General features: G+C 44.9%; 1 protein-coding gene across 4 annotated transcripts in view; it reads right to left on the reverse strand.

The window, feature by feature from the left end:
- TMEM209 (transmembrane protein 209) overlaps positions 1-7,086 on the reverse strand; it is a 57,751-nt gene extending 50,665 nt beyond the window's left edge. The window contains exons 1-3 of one of the 4 annotated variants that reach the window (XM_073619370.1): positions 6,952-7,086; positions 6,488-6,629; positions 965-1,023 (exon numbers count right to left, since the gene is read on the reverse strand). In XM_073619370.1, the coding sequence (XP_073475471.1) occupies positions 965-1,023; positions 6,488-6,627 (199 nt within the window). In that variant the 5' untranslated portion in view covers positions 6,628-6,629; positions 6,952-7,086. Of the gene's footprint in view, positions 1-964; positions 1,024-6,487; positions 6,630-6,832 lie in introns of all 4 variants that reach the window. The other 3 variants (XM_073619367.1, XM_073619368.1, XM_073619369.1) reach the window with 3 other exon arrangements.
- Positions 7,087-19,266: the final 12,180 nt, after the last annotated feature.

The following is a 19,266-nucleotide window of genomic DNA, read 5'->3' on the forward strand; positions in this document are numbered from 1 at the left end:
CACAGCAAAAATGACCACAGTGGTTGAAGGATAAAAAAAAAAAAAAAAGGTGAAAGTCCTCGCATGGCCTAGTCAGAGCCCAGAATTATACCCCAATGAAAATCTGTGGAATGACTGGAAGATTGCAGTCTACAAACGGTTACCATCAAATTTAACTGAACTTGAGCAGTTGTGCAAAGAGTGGGCAAATATTGCAAAGTCTAGATGTGGAAAGTTAGAGACATATCCCAACAGACTAAAGGCTTGCAGCTTAAAGCAAAACGTGGCTCAACAAAATACTGCCATAAAGGGTGATCCTTTTTCCACCTCAGTGATTTTGTTTTTTTCTGTCATGTTGGAGTTACATCATTGACTTGGTTATAAGTTGAAAATGCTAAGCCACCCGTCTCTCTTCAGGCTCACTCAGTCCTAGGTCCCCCCCGCTGGGACCCACAGACTCCTTCCAGTCCCCCAGACCCACCAGTCACCCCTGCCCTCCCAACCGTCCTGACGCTTCTGGTCCCATAGGCAGGGAATCCCCCCCCCAAACATGTACCTCCTACCTCCAAAGTGGGAGCCCCGTGCCATGACTAGCCCCCAACAAACATGCGCACACACACACACACAACCCACAGGCCACAAACAAGCCCCGGAAACAGGACTGAAGGTTTTGTCCCTCCCAAGACACTTTGAAATCCTCAAGCTCCAGGATCACAAGACCCGGAGGGTATCGACATGCCAGTCTTATCCATTCAAAAACAAAGCTCTGCATTCTACCCTGATGCGAATAACACACGCACAACACCCCCCCCCCACTGTTGAAGGGCCCACCATATTATACATATATAAATATATACACATATTGTAGCCCTGACCAAAAACACACTATACAGTTCCCTACAATATCATGATTCCTTAGACGAAGGTTCCTCACAGCTGTTACCATCAAAAGAAAATAAGGTACTTAAAAAGATTTCTAACTTACCAAAATACCAAAATGGCCAGTCTGGAATATTAAAATATGTTCCAATAGTCTTGCCAGTCCTTAAGAAAAAGAAAAAGTGAAGTCATAATCATTAAATATATATATTTATTTTTATTATGTAAAATACAGATCTTTGTTTTTTTATTTATTTGTTTTTACAGATCTGAACATAGCACAGGTTACTCAGCTACACGCATGTGCCAATAGCAAACAATGCCTCAGCATTGCGATCCATATAAAGAAAAAAAATAAGTTTCCTAATAAAAACAATGTTTTTCGCAGCCACGCGTATGAATCTATAGCAGGGATAGGCAACCCTTGAGAGGAGGATGTCTACCTGAACATGAAAGATCAACAATAACCAGGGGTTAAGCATCCTAATCTTTTAAAATAAAAAAACTAGCAAGGCCTAACTAATTAGTAAGGAAAACTTAGAAAAATATAACAAATAAATATCACTGTAAAAATATAAAAACACACCTTACACTACCTTAAAAGTGGACAGCATTAGTCAGAGCAGTGGACGGTGTCAGTAGGGCAGAGATTTGTGTCAGTAATTTATTTTTACTTTTATTATATATTTTTTTGAGCCATATTGCGGGGCTTTGGTGAAATATCAGGGGTCTAATGAGACCCCAGATATCTCACTTGAGAGAGAAAGTGACTGAGGACAGATTCCCCTGGACAGTGAATGAATGGGAATCGCTCTATGCTGAGCAAGTGGCTTGCTATGGGGACATTTGGAAGGGTGAAGGAGCCAGGAGTGTCGGTGGGGGACACCAGAAAAGGAGGATCGGGCTGCTCTGTGCAGGACAATTGCACAGAGCAGCTTAAGTATCTCTGTTATTTGATTGTTATATTTAATAAAAATAAATTTACAGTCACTTTAACCCCTTGATGCCAACAGTACGCAGATATACGGATTCCCTGAATCTGGCTTTTTTTTCCCCGTGGGACCGCATAACTGTCTTTGTACTGGGAGAGCACCACACAGCGCGCTCTCAACACAGAGACCGAGGTCTCACTGAGAATCCTGGGTCCCATGCTAATAATCGTAACAGAAATTCCGGTGATCACTGAAGTCCACCCCTGTGTTTCTCTTTCTGAATGGAAAGGAAAGATATATTGTATCCCTAATATTAATAAATTTAACAGAGCTGCACGATTTTGGCCAAAATGAGAATCACAATTTTTTTGCTCAGAATAAAAAGATCACGATTCTCGCAACGTAAAATCTTTCACATTATACAAAAAGATTTTTTTTATTCATTAAAGTAATTTTTCCCCCAAAAAAAATTGCATTTGAAAGACCGCTGCGCAAATACAGTGTGACATAAAATATTGCAACAACCATTTTATTCTCTATGGTCTCTACAAAAAAAAAAAAAAAAAAAAAAAAATGTATATATGTGTGTATATTTATTTGCTGGTTCTAAGTAATTTTCTAGCAAAAAAAAAAAAAAAAAAAATTGATTTTAACTTGAAGCCAACAAATGTCAGAAAAAGGTTTAGTGTTTAAGTGGTTAAACTTTCCTCACTTACACACGAAGTCTATTCCTTTGACAAACTGTTACAATGTTTATACTTAAGTTCCACTGCTAAAGAATGTTGCGATTCTAGGCAGACTGACCATTTTTTTTCTTCATATCTTTTGACAGCTGTTGGCTTTAGCAGAGCAGATAGAGAATTCTCTGCATTGAAAGAATCGGGAAACACTTTTGTCAAGATCAGCTCATAATATAATATATAATCTCTCTATGACATTGCACTATATTTGCACTTTATGATGTTTATGCTGTATTAACCACTTGACCAATTATGAGCTTTCAGCGCTGTCACACTTTGAATGACAATTGCGTGGTCATGCAACACTGTTTTTTTACACACAAATAGAGCTTTCTTTTGGTGGCAATTACTGCTGGGTTTTGTATTTTTTGCTAAAAAAAAAAAAACGAAAAAAGTCAGAAAATTTTGAAAAAAAAACAAACAAAAACTGTTTCATAGTTTGTTATAAAATTTTGAAAACGGGTAATTTTTCTCCTTCATTGATATGCGCTGAGGCTGCACTGATAGGCGGCACCAATAGGCAGCACTGATAAGCCAACCGTGGCTCTCTATGTGAGGGATCGATGTCCCTCTGACAGAAGCCAGTGATCGGCTTTTTTTCCCCCTCATACCGATCTTCTGTTTACATCACGTGATCAGCTATCACTGGCTGACTGTCAGCTGATCATATGGTAAGGGGCCGGGATCGGCCCCTTACTGCGATCAGCCGAGTCTCATAGATTTGGTGATCACAGAGCACGCCATGTACGACCCGCAGGGATGCGCAGGCAGCTCATGCACGGGAGGATGTCCCTGGACGCCCTCCCGGCAATTAAGGCCCGCACTGTAGCCGTCTTTCGGCTATAGCATGGGCGGCAAGTAGCACGGTTCACCACAATTTTTCTTTGAATTCAGGTTGTCAACCTCAACAAGCAGCCCCCAAAAATATAAATATTATAAAAGCATATTTCACACATTTGCGCAGGTAAGGGAATAACACCTAGGTTACTCCCCCATTTTACATAAAGCTGGATACACACTATACAAAATTTTCTTTAAGATTTACCAAAACTATATAATATGAGGTCAAACCTAAACGCTTTCAATTTGTGTGCAATCTGGCAGGCCCTTACACTACATAGTTGAAAGTATATCTAAAAGAAATCAAACAACAAAAGTTGTATATAGTGTGTATACAGCTTTAGAATGAATAAATTACAAGTCCCTCCTTCCACTGCAGCAGACAGATTTGTAGTTCTCAAATGGAACAATGTGATAACTGCACTCCATTTATGGACACTCCCTGCAGGTCTACAACTGAAAGTATGTATCTCAGTAGGGGCAGTGAGCTACAGGGAGAGTCTCCAGTTAAGGATCAAGCCTGCACGAGTGCCCCTATTGCAAGCCACATGCTGTGGGGGCATTTGTGCGGGTTTATCATCAGTTTGGAACACAAATTTGAGCAGAGGTAAAAACAAAAAAGCATGTGGGTTTACTTTTATAAGCTTTATGTCTTTTGGGGTTTAATGTGACAGAGTTCCCTCATGAGTGGCGGGTACCGTTAATTCAGCCTAAACCCCTTGAATGGACAGAGGCCTTGGCTGGGTTTAAAGCCACAAGTGAGAAAGACCTTCCGTAACAGGAGGTCAACATTGGGCGCATACCAGCTAATCTATGGAGGTGGAGTCTTTTTTCACTTGTGATCACACACCATTTGGGTGAATAATAGTGCACTTTGTGACCGATTGGACTTCAGTTTATCACCCCTTGGATTCTTGTTTTCTTTTCAATATTTAAAGCACAACTCTATTTGGACTACAGTAAAACCTTGGATTGCGAGCATAAATTCGTTCTGGAAGCATGCTTGTAGTCCAAAGCACTTCTATATCAAAGCAAATTTCCCCATAAGAAATAACGGAAACTCAAATGATTCGTTCTACAACCATTTATTCATAAATTCAGTTTATAGTCTATATAAAAAAATTATAGCAATGTGATAGGCTGTGTAACCAGAAAATGTCCATCCACAAATTGAAGCCTTCACAAGGCGATTAGAAGCAAAATCCTGCAGGAGCTACAGAGTATAAAAGAGAGGCGCCTCTAAATGTAGTAATATGATTACATTAAGGCTGAATTCACACCTGAGCGTTTTCAGCTCGTAAAATGCCCGAAAAACTCCCAACAAGCAAAAGCCCATTAATTTCAATGGCACCTGTTCACAGCTGAGCATTTTGTCACCTGAAGCAAAATGCCTTAAGCTCAAAAAAGGGCATTAGCTTTTTTGGGGCAGATTATTTTTTTTTACATTGTTGATCTGTACAAAATAGCAGGGGGGGAAATTGCACGACTTTGAAACGCTCAGGTGTGAATGTAGCCTTAATGAAGGTACAATCTAAGTTCTAAGTATGAAGGCATCCGGGGTAAAGTGGTCCACATAGACCATCCCCGCACCGCCGGCTCTCACCGCTGTCGGTCTGCAATCGTGACCGGGAAGACTACCCTGCAGTAGAGCGATCTGAAAGCGAGGCTCGAACCGCTCGTGGGAGTGCAGCACGGAAGGGACGCAGTCAATGGCGGTGTGGAGGACGGTCTATGTGGACAGTTTTACCCCAGTTGCCTGCATACTTAGATGTGCCTCTTATTTAACAACCATGTGAGTTGCTAAATGTTGTACCTTCATTAACCGCTTCATCCCCGGAAGATTTTACCCCCTTCCTGACCAGAGCACTTTTTATGATTCGGCACTGCGTCGCTTTAACTGACAACTGCGCGGTGTTGCACCCAAACAAAATTAACGTCCTTTTTTACCACACAAAATAGAGCTTTCTTTTGGTGGTATTTCATCACATCTGCGGTTTTTATTTTTGGCACTATAAACAAAATAAAAAAAATTCAAAAACAGCGACAATTTTGAAAAAAAATATTTTTTACTTTTGCTATAATAAATAACCCCAAAAATATATATAAAAAAAAATTTTTTTCCCCCCTCAGTTTAGGCTATGTATTCTTCAACATATTTTTGGAAAAAAAAAAAAAAAAAAAAAAAAAAAAATCGCAATAAGCGTATATTGATTGGTTTGCGCAAAAGTTATAGCATCTACAAAATAGGGGGTAGTTTATGGTATTTTTTTTAATTTTTACTAGTAATGGTGGCAATCTGCGATTCTTAATCGGGACTGCGACATTATGGCGGACAATTGTGACACATTTTTGGGATCATTGGCATTTATACAGCGATCAGTGCTATAAAAAGGCATTGATTACCGTATAAATGTCACTGGCAGGGAAGGGGTTAACACTAGGGGGAGATCAAGGGGTTAATTGTGTTCCCTCAGTGTGTGTCCTAACTGAAGTGGGGGAGGGGACTGTAGGGGAGATGACTGATCATCTATTCATACTCTGTATGAACAGACGATCTGTCTCTTCTCCCCTCAGAAAACCGGAAACTGTTTACATACATAGATCCTGGTGTGTCCCGAGCAATTGCGGGGGGCCTGGCGGTGTATCGTGACCGCTGGGCACTTGCATTGGCTTCGTGGGAAAGCAGCGCGTGCCCCTAGTGGCCACATGGCGAGGCGACGTTACATAACGTAGTTTCGCCCAGCCGTGCCATTCTGCTGCAGTACAACTGCAGCGCCTGGTCGGCAAGTGGTTAAATGTAACCATATTGCTACACTTAAAAGGCATCTCTATTCTCTTATATATTCAGTTGTGACATGACGCTATTTGTATATCAAGCCAAAATGTATTCGCTTCTTTTTTTTTGCTTGTCTTGCAAAACGCTCCCAAACCAAGGTCCTGTGTGTCCCACAGAAGAGTTGCTGCTCCATAGTCATACATTAGTCTATTATATACATTTTGTTATTTGGATTAGTGCCGTTTTACACTTTAATTAATGAGTGACTGTGAACCAAGCCATAAAGGACTGGGAGGTGGTCAGCAGAAAGGGGTTAATAAATGAGCAGCCATAATACTCACATCTCAGTGTAAATAATCCCAGCCAGAGACACATTGAGGAGGCCGCTGGCCAGCACATACTTTCTAGTGCTCGCCTGTTTCCTCATCTTGATGGTGGTGTCAATAAATGACATGTTCAGGTTTTGTTCCTCTGTCTTCATTTCTGGGGGAGAGATAAACATGACTTTATATAAATATGTGTATGCTGATTACACCTCATAGACCACCAACCATCACCTCTCTCTGCTGGAACTATCCCCCCCTGTACACCCCCCATACATCATTCTGTGCCCGGCTGATACACACCCCCCTCAGCCCCAATCCCATTGATTCCCTCACGAGTTCTGGCAGAGAAGACTAACGCACAAAGTAGAAGCAGCTCTCTTTCCCATACAACCATTACTGGAGAGGAGTCATTATCAAACACGTGAAATGGAGCCGTACCGCCACCACGCCGGACACGTTCATTTACTATAACGCCGTACCATAGAGTCACCGCCACTCACAGAGAACGGACACTACACCAGAATGTGGCGGGCAGCAAACAACCTAACACCCCTCTCTACGCCCAATGAGAGAGCTCTAGGACTGACGTCTGAATCACGTGACCATTGCTTTGGGCGGGCTCTAGGCAGACTAGTGTGGCTAGGGGCGGTGGAAGTGACGTCAGTAGGTGGTTCCGGTGTTCTAGCAGAATACAGGATGGAAGTTCTGTCAGTGCCCCGTCACGTGACCGGAAGAGACAGAAGCATGAGTAGGGGGACATCAGATTTTAGGTCCTGCTGACTACTGCTACTTCTAACCACACCCACTAACATGCCCCCATGTGTAGCCACACCCAGAAAATGCTAAGTTGGCTATGCAGAGTATCCCAGGAAATTATGGATATAGCCAGACTGCAGTAGCCGTAGGAGGGGCTTAAACTGGTATGGCTATATAAAATCAGCCTGCTCTTGTCTAAGGTGAAAGTGCAGAGATAAGGCATGTGTTAGTGATACACAGAGGGCAGGGGTCATGTCCGGGGTGCAAGGTTAAGTAAGTAACACTCAGGAGCCTGGGGTAGGGTGACCACATTTCCAAACTGCCATTCAAAAAAAGATTTCAAAAACCTTTGGGGGGGGGGGTAAGTTGGGGGATGGGAGAATGTAGTCTCGGGGTTGACGAGAAATTTGATACGCGGGTGATTTGTCAGGCAAATGGCTGGTGTTAGCACTTAAATCATCCCGACACCATGCTTGATATGGTGTCAGGATGATTGAAGCGCATTATTTCTATTACTACATTATAATATATAATGAAATAGTTCAACTCACCATAATGCAGAATCAGTGGGAACCCTGAGCTTGTCACTTGCCACCAGATGCAGACCACGTTTGCGGTGGAGGCAGAGCCAGGCCCGGAGATGATAGAGGAGGTGGAGTTGACTTCTATGGTGGAGCCTGCACAAGCCCAGAGAAGATAGAGGAGGTGGGTGGGTGCCAGACGTTCGTGGTGAAGGTGGAGCTGGCCCGGCGATGATAGAGTAGGTGGGTGAAGTGGGCATCCGTGGTGGAGGCGGCCGTGTGGAGAGCACTAGGCGTGGAGGAGGAGGAAGTTAACTCCTCCCCTGCTTTGAATGCATGGCAGGGAGTCCCGGCCGTGACGTCACTGGTTGGTAGACGCCAGGCGGCTCTAGCAAACAGTGGCCTGGCCAGTAGAAAAGTCTCTCAGGGGATGGTGGAGGCTGAGCGTGCGCCAGCACTATGGCGGGGTTTGCTTCTCTGTCAGCTTCATTCCGGGATGCTATTGTCCCAGAATGAAGGTGCCGTGACCTGGGACAGACCTGCTGATTGCGGTACTGTCCGAGACATGTGGTCACCCTGGTCTGGGGCAAGTAATGCTTAGAGTGCAGGAGCAGGTAACAGAGAACAGTGGTCAAGAGTATGTAACACACTGTGCAGGAGTCAGGAAAAAGTAACACACAGAGTGCAGTGGTCAGGAGTAATTAACACACAGAGTGCAGGAGTAAGTAGTGCACAGAGTGCAGTGGTCAGGAGTAACACAGGGTGCAGGAGTAGGTAGCGCTCAAGGGTCTGGGGCAAGAAACACTTAGAATGGAGGAGTTAATAACAGAGTGCAGTGGTCAGGAGTAAGTAACACACAAAGTGCAGGAGTATGTAATGCTCAGGGTGCAGGCTCGTGAGTAAGTAACATTAGGTGTGCAGGAGTAAGTAGCGCACAGAGTGCAGTGGACAAGAGTAAGTAATGCACAGAGTGCAGGGGTCAGGAGGAAGTAACACATGCTTAGGGAACAGGGGTCAGGTGTAAGTAACGCTCAGGGGTCAGGAGTAAGTAATGCTTAGAGTGCAGGAGTAAGTAATGCTCAGTATGCAGGGGTCAGGAGTAAGTAATGCTCAGTATGCAGGGGTCAGGAGTAAGTAATGCATAGAGTGCAGGGGTGTTAAGCAGGGCATGCCAGTAGACAAGTTGGCTCCTCTGGGCCGACTTCTGTGCACCTCCACAGGCTAATCCATGCTCCTTTTTGTGGACGTAGGAATTGGACACATGCTCATGCGTGCAAACAATTGTGTGCACATCGGCATGCTTATGCGCATTTGTGACAGATGTCGGCGCCAAATGAGCTATTTAACCACTTGCCTACTGGGCACTTTCACCCCCTTCCTGCCCAGGCCAATTTTCAGCTTTCAGCGCTCTCACACTTTGAATGACAATTGCGCGGTCATGCAAAACTGTACCCATATGAAATATTTATAATTTTTTTCCCACAAATAGAGCTTTCTTTTGGTTGTATTTAATCACCACTGGGTTTTGTACTTGATCACTTCTGTGGGTGTCGGAAGGGGGGTCCCACCACCTCTCCCGGGCTCTCTGGTTCTATCGCGGAGGCTGGAAGCGATGCAGCTGGCGGCGATGGCTGCCCTGTACAAAGAGAGAGAGGAATTGACATCATTCCCCTCTCTCTGTAACCCCAGAAACCAGGAGCGATGAGTAGTTAGTCAGTTCTGCCCCTTTGTTTACCTATCCACCAACGGCCAGGTACATAGCTGATCAGACCAATCTGTGTCTGATCGGCTACACTGGAGGCCAGAGGAGAGATTTGGGTTCTAATAGACCAATCTGTGTCTGATCGGCTACATGGGAGGCCAGAGGAGAGATTTGGGGTCTTATAGACCCCAAATTTCTCAATAAAGGGGACCTGTCACTGCCCATACTATCACAAGGGATTTTGTTCATCCCTTGTTATAGCAATAATGTTAGTACAAAAAAAAGTGTAAAAAATAATATTTTTGTATAAAATAAATATATATAAAAATATCTTTTAAAGTGCCCCCCGTCCCACTGTGCTTACGTGCAAATACGAATGCATACGTTACTCCCGCCCGCATATGTAAATGGCGATCGAACCACACATATGAGGTATTGTCACAAACGTCAGAATGAGAGCACTAATTCTAGCACCATACCTCCTGTGCAACCCTAAACTGGTAACTTGTAAAGGGGTTTAAATCGTCTCCTATGGAGAGTTTGCCGCCATTCCAAGGGCAGACACAATTTTAAAGCATGACATGTTAGGTATCTTTTTACTCGGTGTAACATCATCTCACATTATACAAAGAAATTGGGCTAACTTTAGTGTTTTGTTTTTTTTAAATTCATGAAAGTGTTTTTTTTCCCAAAAAATTGTGTTTGAAAAACCGCTGCGTAAATACAGTGTGACATAAAAAATTGCAACACCCACCATTTTATTCTATAGGGTCTCTGCTATAAAAAAATATAAGGTTTGGGGGTTCTAAGAAATTTTCTAGCAAAAAAAAAATAGATTTTGAGGCTGGGTTTACACTAGTGCGAATTGGATGCAGGTTTCACTGCATCCAATTCGCATGACAGGAGATTGTGACCGGCTCTCTATGAAGCCAGTTCACATATCTCTGTGGCGGCTGCGGAGCAGCTTGCGCGGGAGTGCTATGTGTCTGTGGCTTTGTTTCAGGGCCTAATTCAGGCAAAAATTCAGCCCTAATTTGTCTCTGAAATGGAGAACAGAGACGCATCGGACCCCTGCTGCGAGCCGCATCCAGCTTAGATGTGAACCCAACATGTGTAGGAGCGAAAAGTCAGAAGTGGCCGGATGGGAAGCGGTTAAATTGTATAGAGTATAAATGGTCTCCATTAAGATAATCACCTATCCGTAATAGCCCCTTATTAAGCCACCACTGAAACAATCTAGGTGCCAGTCCAGGTGGAAACTCAGGGTTACAAAAAATAGGAGCTAGCGGAGTGTGTGGGGATGATATAGATTTGTGATGACATATTCTGTCCCAGACGGCTAATGAATGTGATAAGGTGGGACAATATAGGAGGGGAAAAAGCCACAATAATGATCCAATAGCAAAGGGACAGCAGGAGAGAGCCTCAATAGAGACCCAAAGGGGTGTAGGTCCTTTAACAGTAGTATAGACAAATTGGGTAATCAGCGAAAAAAAGACCAAGCCCACCCCGTGGTTTGGAGACATATAATGTCAGTTTATTCATTCAAGGTTTTCTGTTACCCCATCTGAAACTGAGGAATATACACTGTATTTAAACAAACGTTTTTGTGCCTGGGGTTCAGCTTTAGGGCTCTTTCACATGAGGCTGTCCGTGTACAGACTCCGCTTGCTCAGTGGGGATCACTCCGTTGATCCCCGCTAAGCCGGCGGATGACAGGTCCGTCTCCGCTCACTGTGCAAGGATGGACCTGTCAGAGCTCCGCTCTCCTCTATGGGGGAAAATAGGGTTTCCCTCCGTCTGGATTCAGTGGAGCGGTTCGGATGTCAGCGGACATGTCACCACTGACATCCATTGCTCCGTAGAACTGTATGGAGCGTCCGTTCAGGTCCACCTAAAAAACTGACAGGTGGACTTGAACGGTCCGCCCGTGTGAAAGAGCCCTTACTCTGTTTTACCATGATGATTTTTAGTCCTATATATTTTCCTTCATTTTGTGGCACTGGTTCCTAGAGAGACCTAGTTATAATGTATTCATTTTCAATTATTTAGCCATTTTTAACGCAAAATACATTTTTTACTTAAACTATTAGTATATTACCTTTAACACAAACAATTGTTAAAGCGGGGGTCCACCTATCTATCGTTTTTTTTTTTTGGAGTTCATTCACAAACTTTTCATCTCATGAATATCTACTCACATGTTCTGTGTAATAAGTCCGAATGTGTCCGATTTCGTTGTAAAGAATAACTTATAAAATTCACTGAAGGCGGTTTCCATCTTCATTGTGGGCATTTGAAGCCTACAAGCATGTATTTCCTGGATGCTGTGAATGCTGTGCTCCCAGCATTCACCGAGATGTTGTGATGACGCTGTTGCACAATGCATGCTGGGAAGCCTGAGACTAGCTCCCAGGGGAGTGTGGGAGGTCTGGGAGAGGCTAGAAACACGCCTACTCCCTTGGGAAGAAAACCAGGAAGTGCTAAGAAGATTAGAAAAAAAAAGGTAATTACGGTGATTTAAATTTTTTTACACAGCATGTCAGCATCTAGGCAAGGAAGAGAATGCATAGAGATAATGTTCAAAATTTGGGTGGAACCCCGCTTTAATTGATGATTTTATAATCATATGCAGGATGGGCATACGTCTATTTGCCCACTAGAGGGACCTCCCATACAGTCTATGCTTGCACACTGATAGTACAGTATTTAAAGATAAACGCCAGGAATTTAGTCACTTTTTAAGCTACTCCAGGTTACTATAGGTTAAGTCCAAAGAGGTACATGGCACATGAACTTTTCACTTTTATTTTCAATTTATGTTTTTACTGAGTGATATTCCTATACTTGTGGTACTCTGATGCTGGACTTTCGGGTCTCGGTACCTGCAGTTGTAGAGTTGTATGCAGCTCTGCCTGCCCCTCCTGTTGCTAAATCATGGAGTGCTTTGTATTATGTGAACTCAGTCAGTGTGTGAGAAAGCAATGTCTCTCTTCTCTAAGCGCTGGGGGTATAGCAATAAAACTGTTAGTACCGCTTTTATTGCTTTTACTTACATTTAACGTTTAGAGCAATGTGTTCCCAAGGCTGAATGCCAGGAACAGAGTGCTTGCATTCCAGGCATTTGTCTCTTGGAGCATACAGGCATAAGCCCCCCCTTCACATTGATTTGACATGCCAAATTGCATGCCATGTCACAGCCTATTGCCAGCAGCGGCACCGTCCGAATCGGTGTGACGCCGACTTTGTGGAACCGCACCAATTCCCAAAAGTAGTTCCTGCACTACTTTTGGCAACTTCAGGGGCGATTTCAATAGGCATCTGTGCATGAAGCCACACAGATGTCTTTTAAATCGCCCCCAAACTGGCACTGAAATGCGGCTTTGAAATTGTGCGAGTTCAGCTTGACTCGCACGATTTGAAACCTGCACTCTTCAGATCAAGGGCTAAACGTTGCCTCTCATAGCGTTTTCCAAGCTGCCGGCAGCAGGGCTGGAGTAGCAGCCTCTCATAGAGTTTTTTATATTAGACTAATTACTCTAATGCTTTTTTAATGAATCGATGCATTTCCATTAGTTTCAATCCTGATTAAAAACATGTAATGCTAACATTGTTAGGAACAAAAAGGGAAACCTGAACGCCTAGCATGCAGTTTTCTTTCCTATTTTTAGAAACGTTTGCCGAATGTACTTCTAGAAATAACACAGTGTTCTAAACAAATGTGTTTTTTAATAGAAAGTTTATTCAACTTTCATAAAAGAGTAGTTTGTCAAAGGCTTTCACAGACAATTGTCATCAGAAAAATATATACTATGTGCAATGGATATTTGAGAAAGGTTTATTTAAACCCAAATACTAACTTTATAAATGATTTACCATGTTACCAGGAAATATATTGTCACAGCACTTTCATTACCTTTTCATTTTATAACATCAGCATTGTAATAGCAGTAGAAACGATAGTTGTTTATGACAATCCAACTGTAAAAAAAACGTATTTGGGTGTTGTTGACCCTATAGACTTCAATGGGTGTAAACGTACAACACACACATTTGCTAGTCTTTTTGGACACATTATTATATCTGGAAAAACTCTTCCCCTCCTCTAGAATTGCTCTCCAACCTTTGCCAAGTCCAGGAAACAAATGCCTGAAGCTTGATATATGTGAAAACACTTGCACAAAGCTTGTAAAATTCCTGTAAAACAAACACACAGAAAAAATGCTGTAAAATCACTTATGCCTATGCTCCGGTCAGGTATGAATGTGTTCTGCCTACTTGCTGGCCATCTCTTTCAACAACTTTCTGGACTATATATCCCATGGTACATTGCTGCCTGCAAGCAGTGATTCCTGTACTGACTCCACCTCCTGAAACTCCTCCTCTCAGTACCTCTGTCGTTCAGAAGGCAGGCTCTGTGAAAAGTGTGACACAGCAGTGCCTACTAACAGGACATAGTGATTATGTGTCACAGAATTTAAGGAGGTAAATGTTTTGGGATCTTTACAAAGTAAGTTTACAAACTTTAGGATTTTTCAGATTAATAGGAGTAGGCTAGAAAAAATTGACACATAATATGGAAATGAACGTAGGATTCTACATTTTGAACATAGGTATGATTTTTCTTAAAAGTTTCTTTCAATATTATCAAGTCTTCAGCTCTCATTAGTTAAAAGAGAAGTACAGCCAAAGCTCATTCTGCATTCCTGTGACCCGCTTTCAGCAGTGGCCTGAATACCTCTGTTGGCTGAGGTCACAGAGCCGGTCCAGCTTGGGGAACGCCTGAGGCAGCCTCTCCCAGCCCCTCCACAGCCCATCGCTCTAGTGACCGCATGGGGGGGGGGGCAGAGCAGAGAGCCGATGACTGACAGTCACCAGCTTTCTGCTCACGAAGCACTGAGAAATGAGCGATCAGCTGTGTTTCATCGTTCGGTTTTCAATCTTAGAGCCAGTGGGGGACCAATGCTGCATCCACCTACAGTGCCTTGAAAAAGTATGCATACCCCTTGAGATTTTCCACATTTTGTCATGTTAAGATGTCGGTCAGTTAAGATGAACCCATGCTTCACGCGTCTCTCTGCGGATGAGAGAGCCTTTAGGAGGAGCGAGAGATTGTGCCTTTGAGAGATTGTGCCTTTATTGTGGCAAGCCAGGTCACTTTTTGAAGTCTTGTCCTACCCGTCCAGGGAACGCCCGAACCTTGAGGTCCTGTCATGGACAGACCTTAGGTGGCGTTGTTTCGTCCCCAGTTATCCAGAAGGATAAGCCCCTGGTTTCAGTCACCCTTTCTTGGGCTGAGTCATCCATCAAGATACAGGCTCTAATTGACTCTGGAGCTGCAGGCCTGTTCATTGATGCTGCCTTTGTATCGCAGCACTCGATTCCGCTGCAGCTGCGTGACACTCCACTTGCCATTGAGGCTCTTGACGGGAGACCTCTACAGCCTGCCCATGTGACTCATGAGACCGTTCCGTTGTCCGTGGCTGTAGGGGCTCTTCACCATGAGATAATCCAATTCCAAGTTATTTCCTCACCTAGGTTTCTGCTGGTTATTGGTTATCCTTGGTTACAGAGGCACAACCCCTCTTTTGATTGGCTCCATGCTGAGGTTCTGTCCTGGTCACCACAATGCAGTGAGACATGCTTTCAGAAGGTAGCCAATGTCCTGTGCACCTCTTCACTCTCCTCCCTGCCGGAGGAGTACCACGATTTTAGCGATGCAAAGGTCAAGGCGGTAGTTTGCCTCCACACTGGCCTTATGATTGTGCAATTGACCTTCAACCTGGTGCCATACCCCCTCGTGGCTGAGTTTACCCTTTGTCGGTTTTGGAGGCCATGGAGGTGTATGTTGCAGACGCACTTTCTCGAGGTTTCATCCGCAAATCCTCGTCTCCTGCTTGTGCTGGTTTCTTCTTTGTGAAGAAGAGGAGCGGTAAAGTGAGACCTTGTATTGATTATAGGGGTCGCAATAGTTTCACGATTAAGAATGCCTACCCAATTCCGTTGATTACCGAGTTATTTGACCGCCTCAAGGGAGCAACGATTTTCACAAAGCATGATTTGAGAGGGGCATACAATCTCGTGCGGATTAAAGAGGGCAACGAGTGGAAAACTGCGTTTAATACCAGAACAGTGCCTTGAATTCTGCTTCCCGATTGTCCCCGTTTATGGCGTATTATGGCTTCCAACCTTCCATGTTGCCTGACTCGTTTGTTCCGCAGAGTATTCCTGCATTAGGGGAGCATCTCCGTGGTCTTCGTTCCACTTGGGCACAAGTTCAGGAGGCTTTGCAACATGCTAACGATAGGTACAGACTCCATGCTGACCACAGACGCCTGCCTGCACCTTCCTACCAGTTTGGGGACAGAGTCTGGCTGTCGTCTCGCAACCTCCGACTTCGTGTTCCTTCTTTGAAGTTCAAACCTCGTTTTATTGGGCCTTTCTGTATCCTTCGCAGGATTAACCCAGTGGCTTATGCCTTGGAACGTTCCTGTTGAAGACTTGCTTGGCTGACGTTCCTTCTGGCTCCTGATCCTGCTTGCTGTACTACTACGTTTATCTCTGGCTCTCTGGCATTTGCTTGGCTGACTACCCAATCCGGTTACTGAACTCTGGCTTGTTTTCACTACTCTTACTCTGTTTACCTTATTCTTATTATTATTAAACCAGTGTGATTTAACTTTACTTCTGTCTCGGTCTGATTCATGGTTCTTTATAACCTGTTAGTGTGTGAAACGCGTCTACCATTTGAACTGTTTATAACACTTGGGATGTTCGTCTATTAAATAAGAATTTTGATGGATCTTGTAGTGCAGCCATTTCTTCAGTGTTGATCGTATGCGGAAGGCGAGCCGAGGTGGGCACCCGTGATATCATTAGGCTTGCTGTCTCACCTGGAGCAGTGAGTTTTTTTTGTTTGGATATGCCTACTTGTGTCACCTGACTGCTCTCATCAAGTCCCTACCTGAGTCACCTGACTGCTCACACCAAGCCTATATTTTCTTGTACAAACATCATGCTGAATAAAGAAGTCATCCTCTCCAGCCTGCACCATGATGTATTTTCCCATCCCCACCTTTTACTCAAATCATAGCTGTCTAATCATGACCCAAACATCCCCATCCTGTCATATCCCATATCCATCCATGACACAGGAGTTGGTCAGAGAGTGTGTGGACATGATACAGGAGTTGGTCAGAGAGTGTGTGGACATGATGCGGGAGTGGATCAGAGAGTGTGCGGACATGATACGGGAGTTGGTCAGAGAGTGTGCGGACATGATTCGGGAGTTGGTCAGAGAGTATGCAGACATGATGCGGGAGTTGGTCAGAGAGTGTGCGGACATGATGCAGGAGTTGGTCAGAGAGTGTGCGGAAATGACAAAGCAGCTGCGAAATGTGGGCGTGGCTTAAATTGTGTAGCGTTACCCCTGTAAGGGCTGCTGAGTATAATGGTCTGTCTGTCACCCTGACCAGCCAGGCACACACTTTTTCACTCCTCAGAGACCATAAAGCAGCAGTCCATGCATTTTGTTTTATTGAGGGGATATTAAACTTGAATAGGGATGGGGACTCATGAGATGTCCAGGTGGTCAAACATTGGAACATGGGACTCTATATACATCCTATATATATTCCATTTCTCCTGTACATCGCTTCCTCTCTTCTGAGTATCGCTCCATACTCCTGCACATTGCTTCCTATCTTCTGAGTATCGCTCCATACTCCTCCTGCACATTGCTTCCTCTCGTCTGAGTATCACTGCATACTCCTCCTGCACATAGCTTTCTCACTTCTGAATATCACTCCGTACTCCTCCTGCACATCGCTTCCTCTCTTATGAGTATCACTCCATATTCCTCCTGCACATCGTTTCCTATCTTCTGGGTATCGCTGCGTACTCTTCCTGTACATCGCTTCCTCTCTTTCGTTCTCCAGACTAGCTAGCACTGTAGGCCTGACACTGACTCAGCCAGGCCTAAAGCAAATGCCCTTCACAGGCAGGGACCTATGGTGTAGCAAAAAGAAAATAGTAAGTTCTGGTACTAGCTGTCCCACATGCGGCTACTGATCCCAGTCAGCCCTCTTCAGGCCCTGCCAGCCCTCCTGGCTGCAGCTGCCTGACTACACTGCCCACTACACTACAGTCTGCACCCATCTCCAACTGCACTCCCCCAGTCCTTTTCAGGTGTGCATCCCCAGTCCTCCCGACTGTGCATGCCACTCACCAGCCCTCTTGGCTGCAACCGATGGTTCCTCTCCCTGGAGACTTGCCCGGCAGTACTCTCTCCTGCTGTGCTCTCTTGCTCCCCCTGTGCCTCCTGTCCAAGACACCTCCATGTTTTCTTGGAGAGCCCTGCCCGCACCTAAGCCCCGGCCCAAGGTCACCCCCCCCCCAGACTGGGGAGCTCCCTCCAAGGCCCCGACAGCCTCAGTATTCCTTCTTCAACTCTTCCACCCGACAACTAACTTCTCCCAAACTGGGCTGACCCTGGGTATTTGAGGAGGCCTGCCCCCTGCCAATTCCAGGTTGGGGATTGACCAGGGCTCCTCAGAATACCCCAGGCAGCTCCACCTCTCCTCTCCTCCCGTCTTTCCAGAACCTTCTAGAGAGCTCTGGAAAGAAGAGGGAGGTCTTGGTGATGCTGCCTGTGAGTCATCCAGCTTCTACCCTGAGCCACTCCCAGCCCAGATGAAACAAAAACAAACAGGCCTGACTGCCAGCCAGGCCGGCCTAAATTTACCTACACTAAAAACTCTCACTCTAGCACCTACACTACTAGAGGGTGCTACAATTTGCATAAAATATTGTTGTGGTGTCAGTAGTTTTATATTTTATTTTTACAATTTTTTTTTTTTTTTTTTTACAATTTTATTTTGTAATACATATAAAATATATTTTTTTATCAGCCCTGTTGGGGGGCTTTAGTGAGATGTCAGGGGTTTAGACCCCTGACATCTCCCCTTTGAGACAGAGAAAGGGACAGAGGACACAGATTCCCCAGTCCTTTTCTCACCACTGAAGATGAATGGAAAGGAGACAGCGACTAAACTAAAGCAAAGTAATACACAGTTTACTCTGCTCAATTATCACATGACATAGAGAGCGATCGGTAACAAACACTCTCTATGTCCCATTCAGAAAAGGAAGGGACCTTCCTCCGCTCTTCATCCTGACAGATTCCCCCCCCCGTGCAGCCCATGGGAGAGGATAGCAGGGAAGCCGGCTGCGGGGGACGAGGGGGGGGTGGAGAAAGAGGACACGGAAACACAGTGGGCGGATGAGGAGGACACGGAGGGGGCCAGAGATGAAGGGGGGGGTGTTGGAGGAGAACACGGGTGCTGGAGGAGAAGGAAGACACAGGGAGGTGGCCGGTCGGGGATGATTGGTACAGTGGGAGACAGCTGTGAGCATGATCTCCCTGCATGGCTTTTCATCAGCCGCTTCTCCTTCTCTCCCTCCCGCGGCTGTCAGCTGAAAAGCCATGCAGAGGAATCGGTGCTCACAGCTGTCCCCTGCTGCACCGATCATCCCCGACTGTCACTGGACATCCGTGTGTGCAGGACTGACAGAGGGCCGTGAGCGTGCTCTGCTTTTGCCCAGAATGCGCTCTGCCTCTCTTGTTCGAGCTCTCGCCAAGGGGAATGTAGAGGTGGGCGGGGAGTCTGCTGATGTCACGACTCCGCCCACCGAGCGTAGCACAACAGACCCACCCACTGAATCTGGAGTTTTTCGGGGCTCCAAATAGAGAAGGGGGAGATATTTGGAAGGTAAGGATACATGCAGGAGGCATTTATATCCTTAAAGTTCAGCAC

This window comes from Aquarana catesbeiana, linkage group LG03 (genome assembly GCF_042186555.1).
Source record: "Aquarana catesbeiana isolate 2022-GZ linkage group LG03, ASM4218655v1, whole genome shotgun sequence".
Classification (NCBI taxonomy): domain Eukaryota; kingdom Metazoa; phylum Chordata; class Amphibia; order Anura; family Ranidae; genus Aquarana; species Aquarana catesbeiana.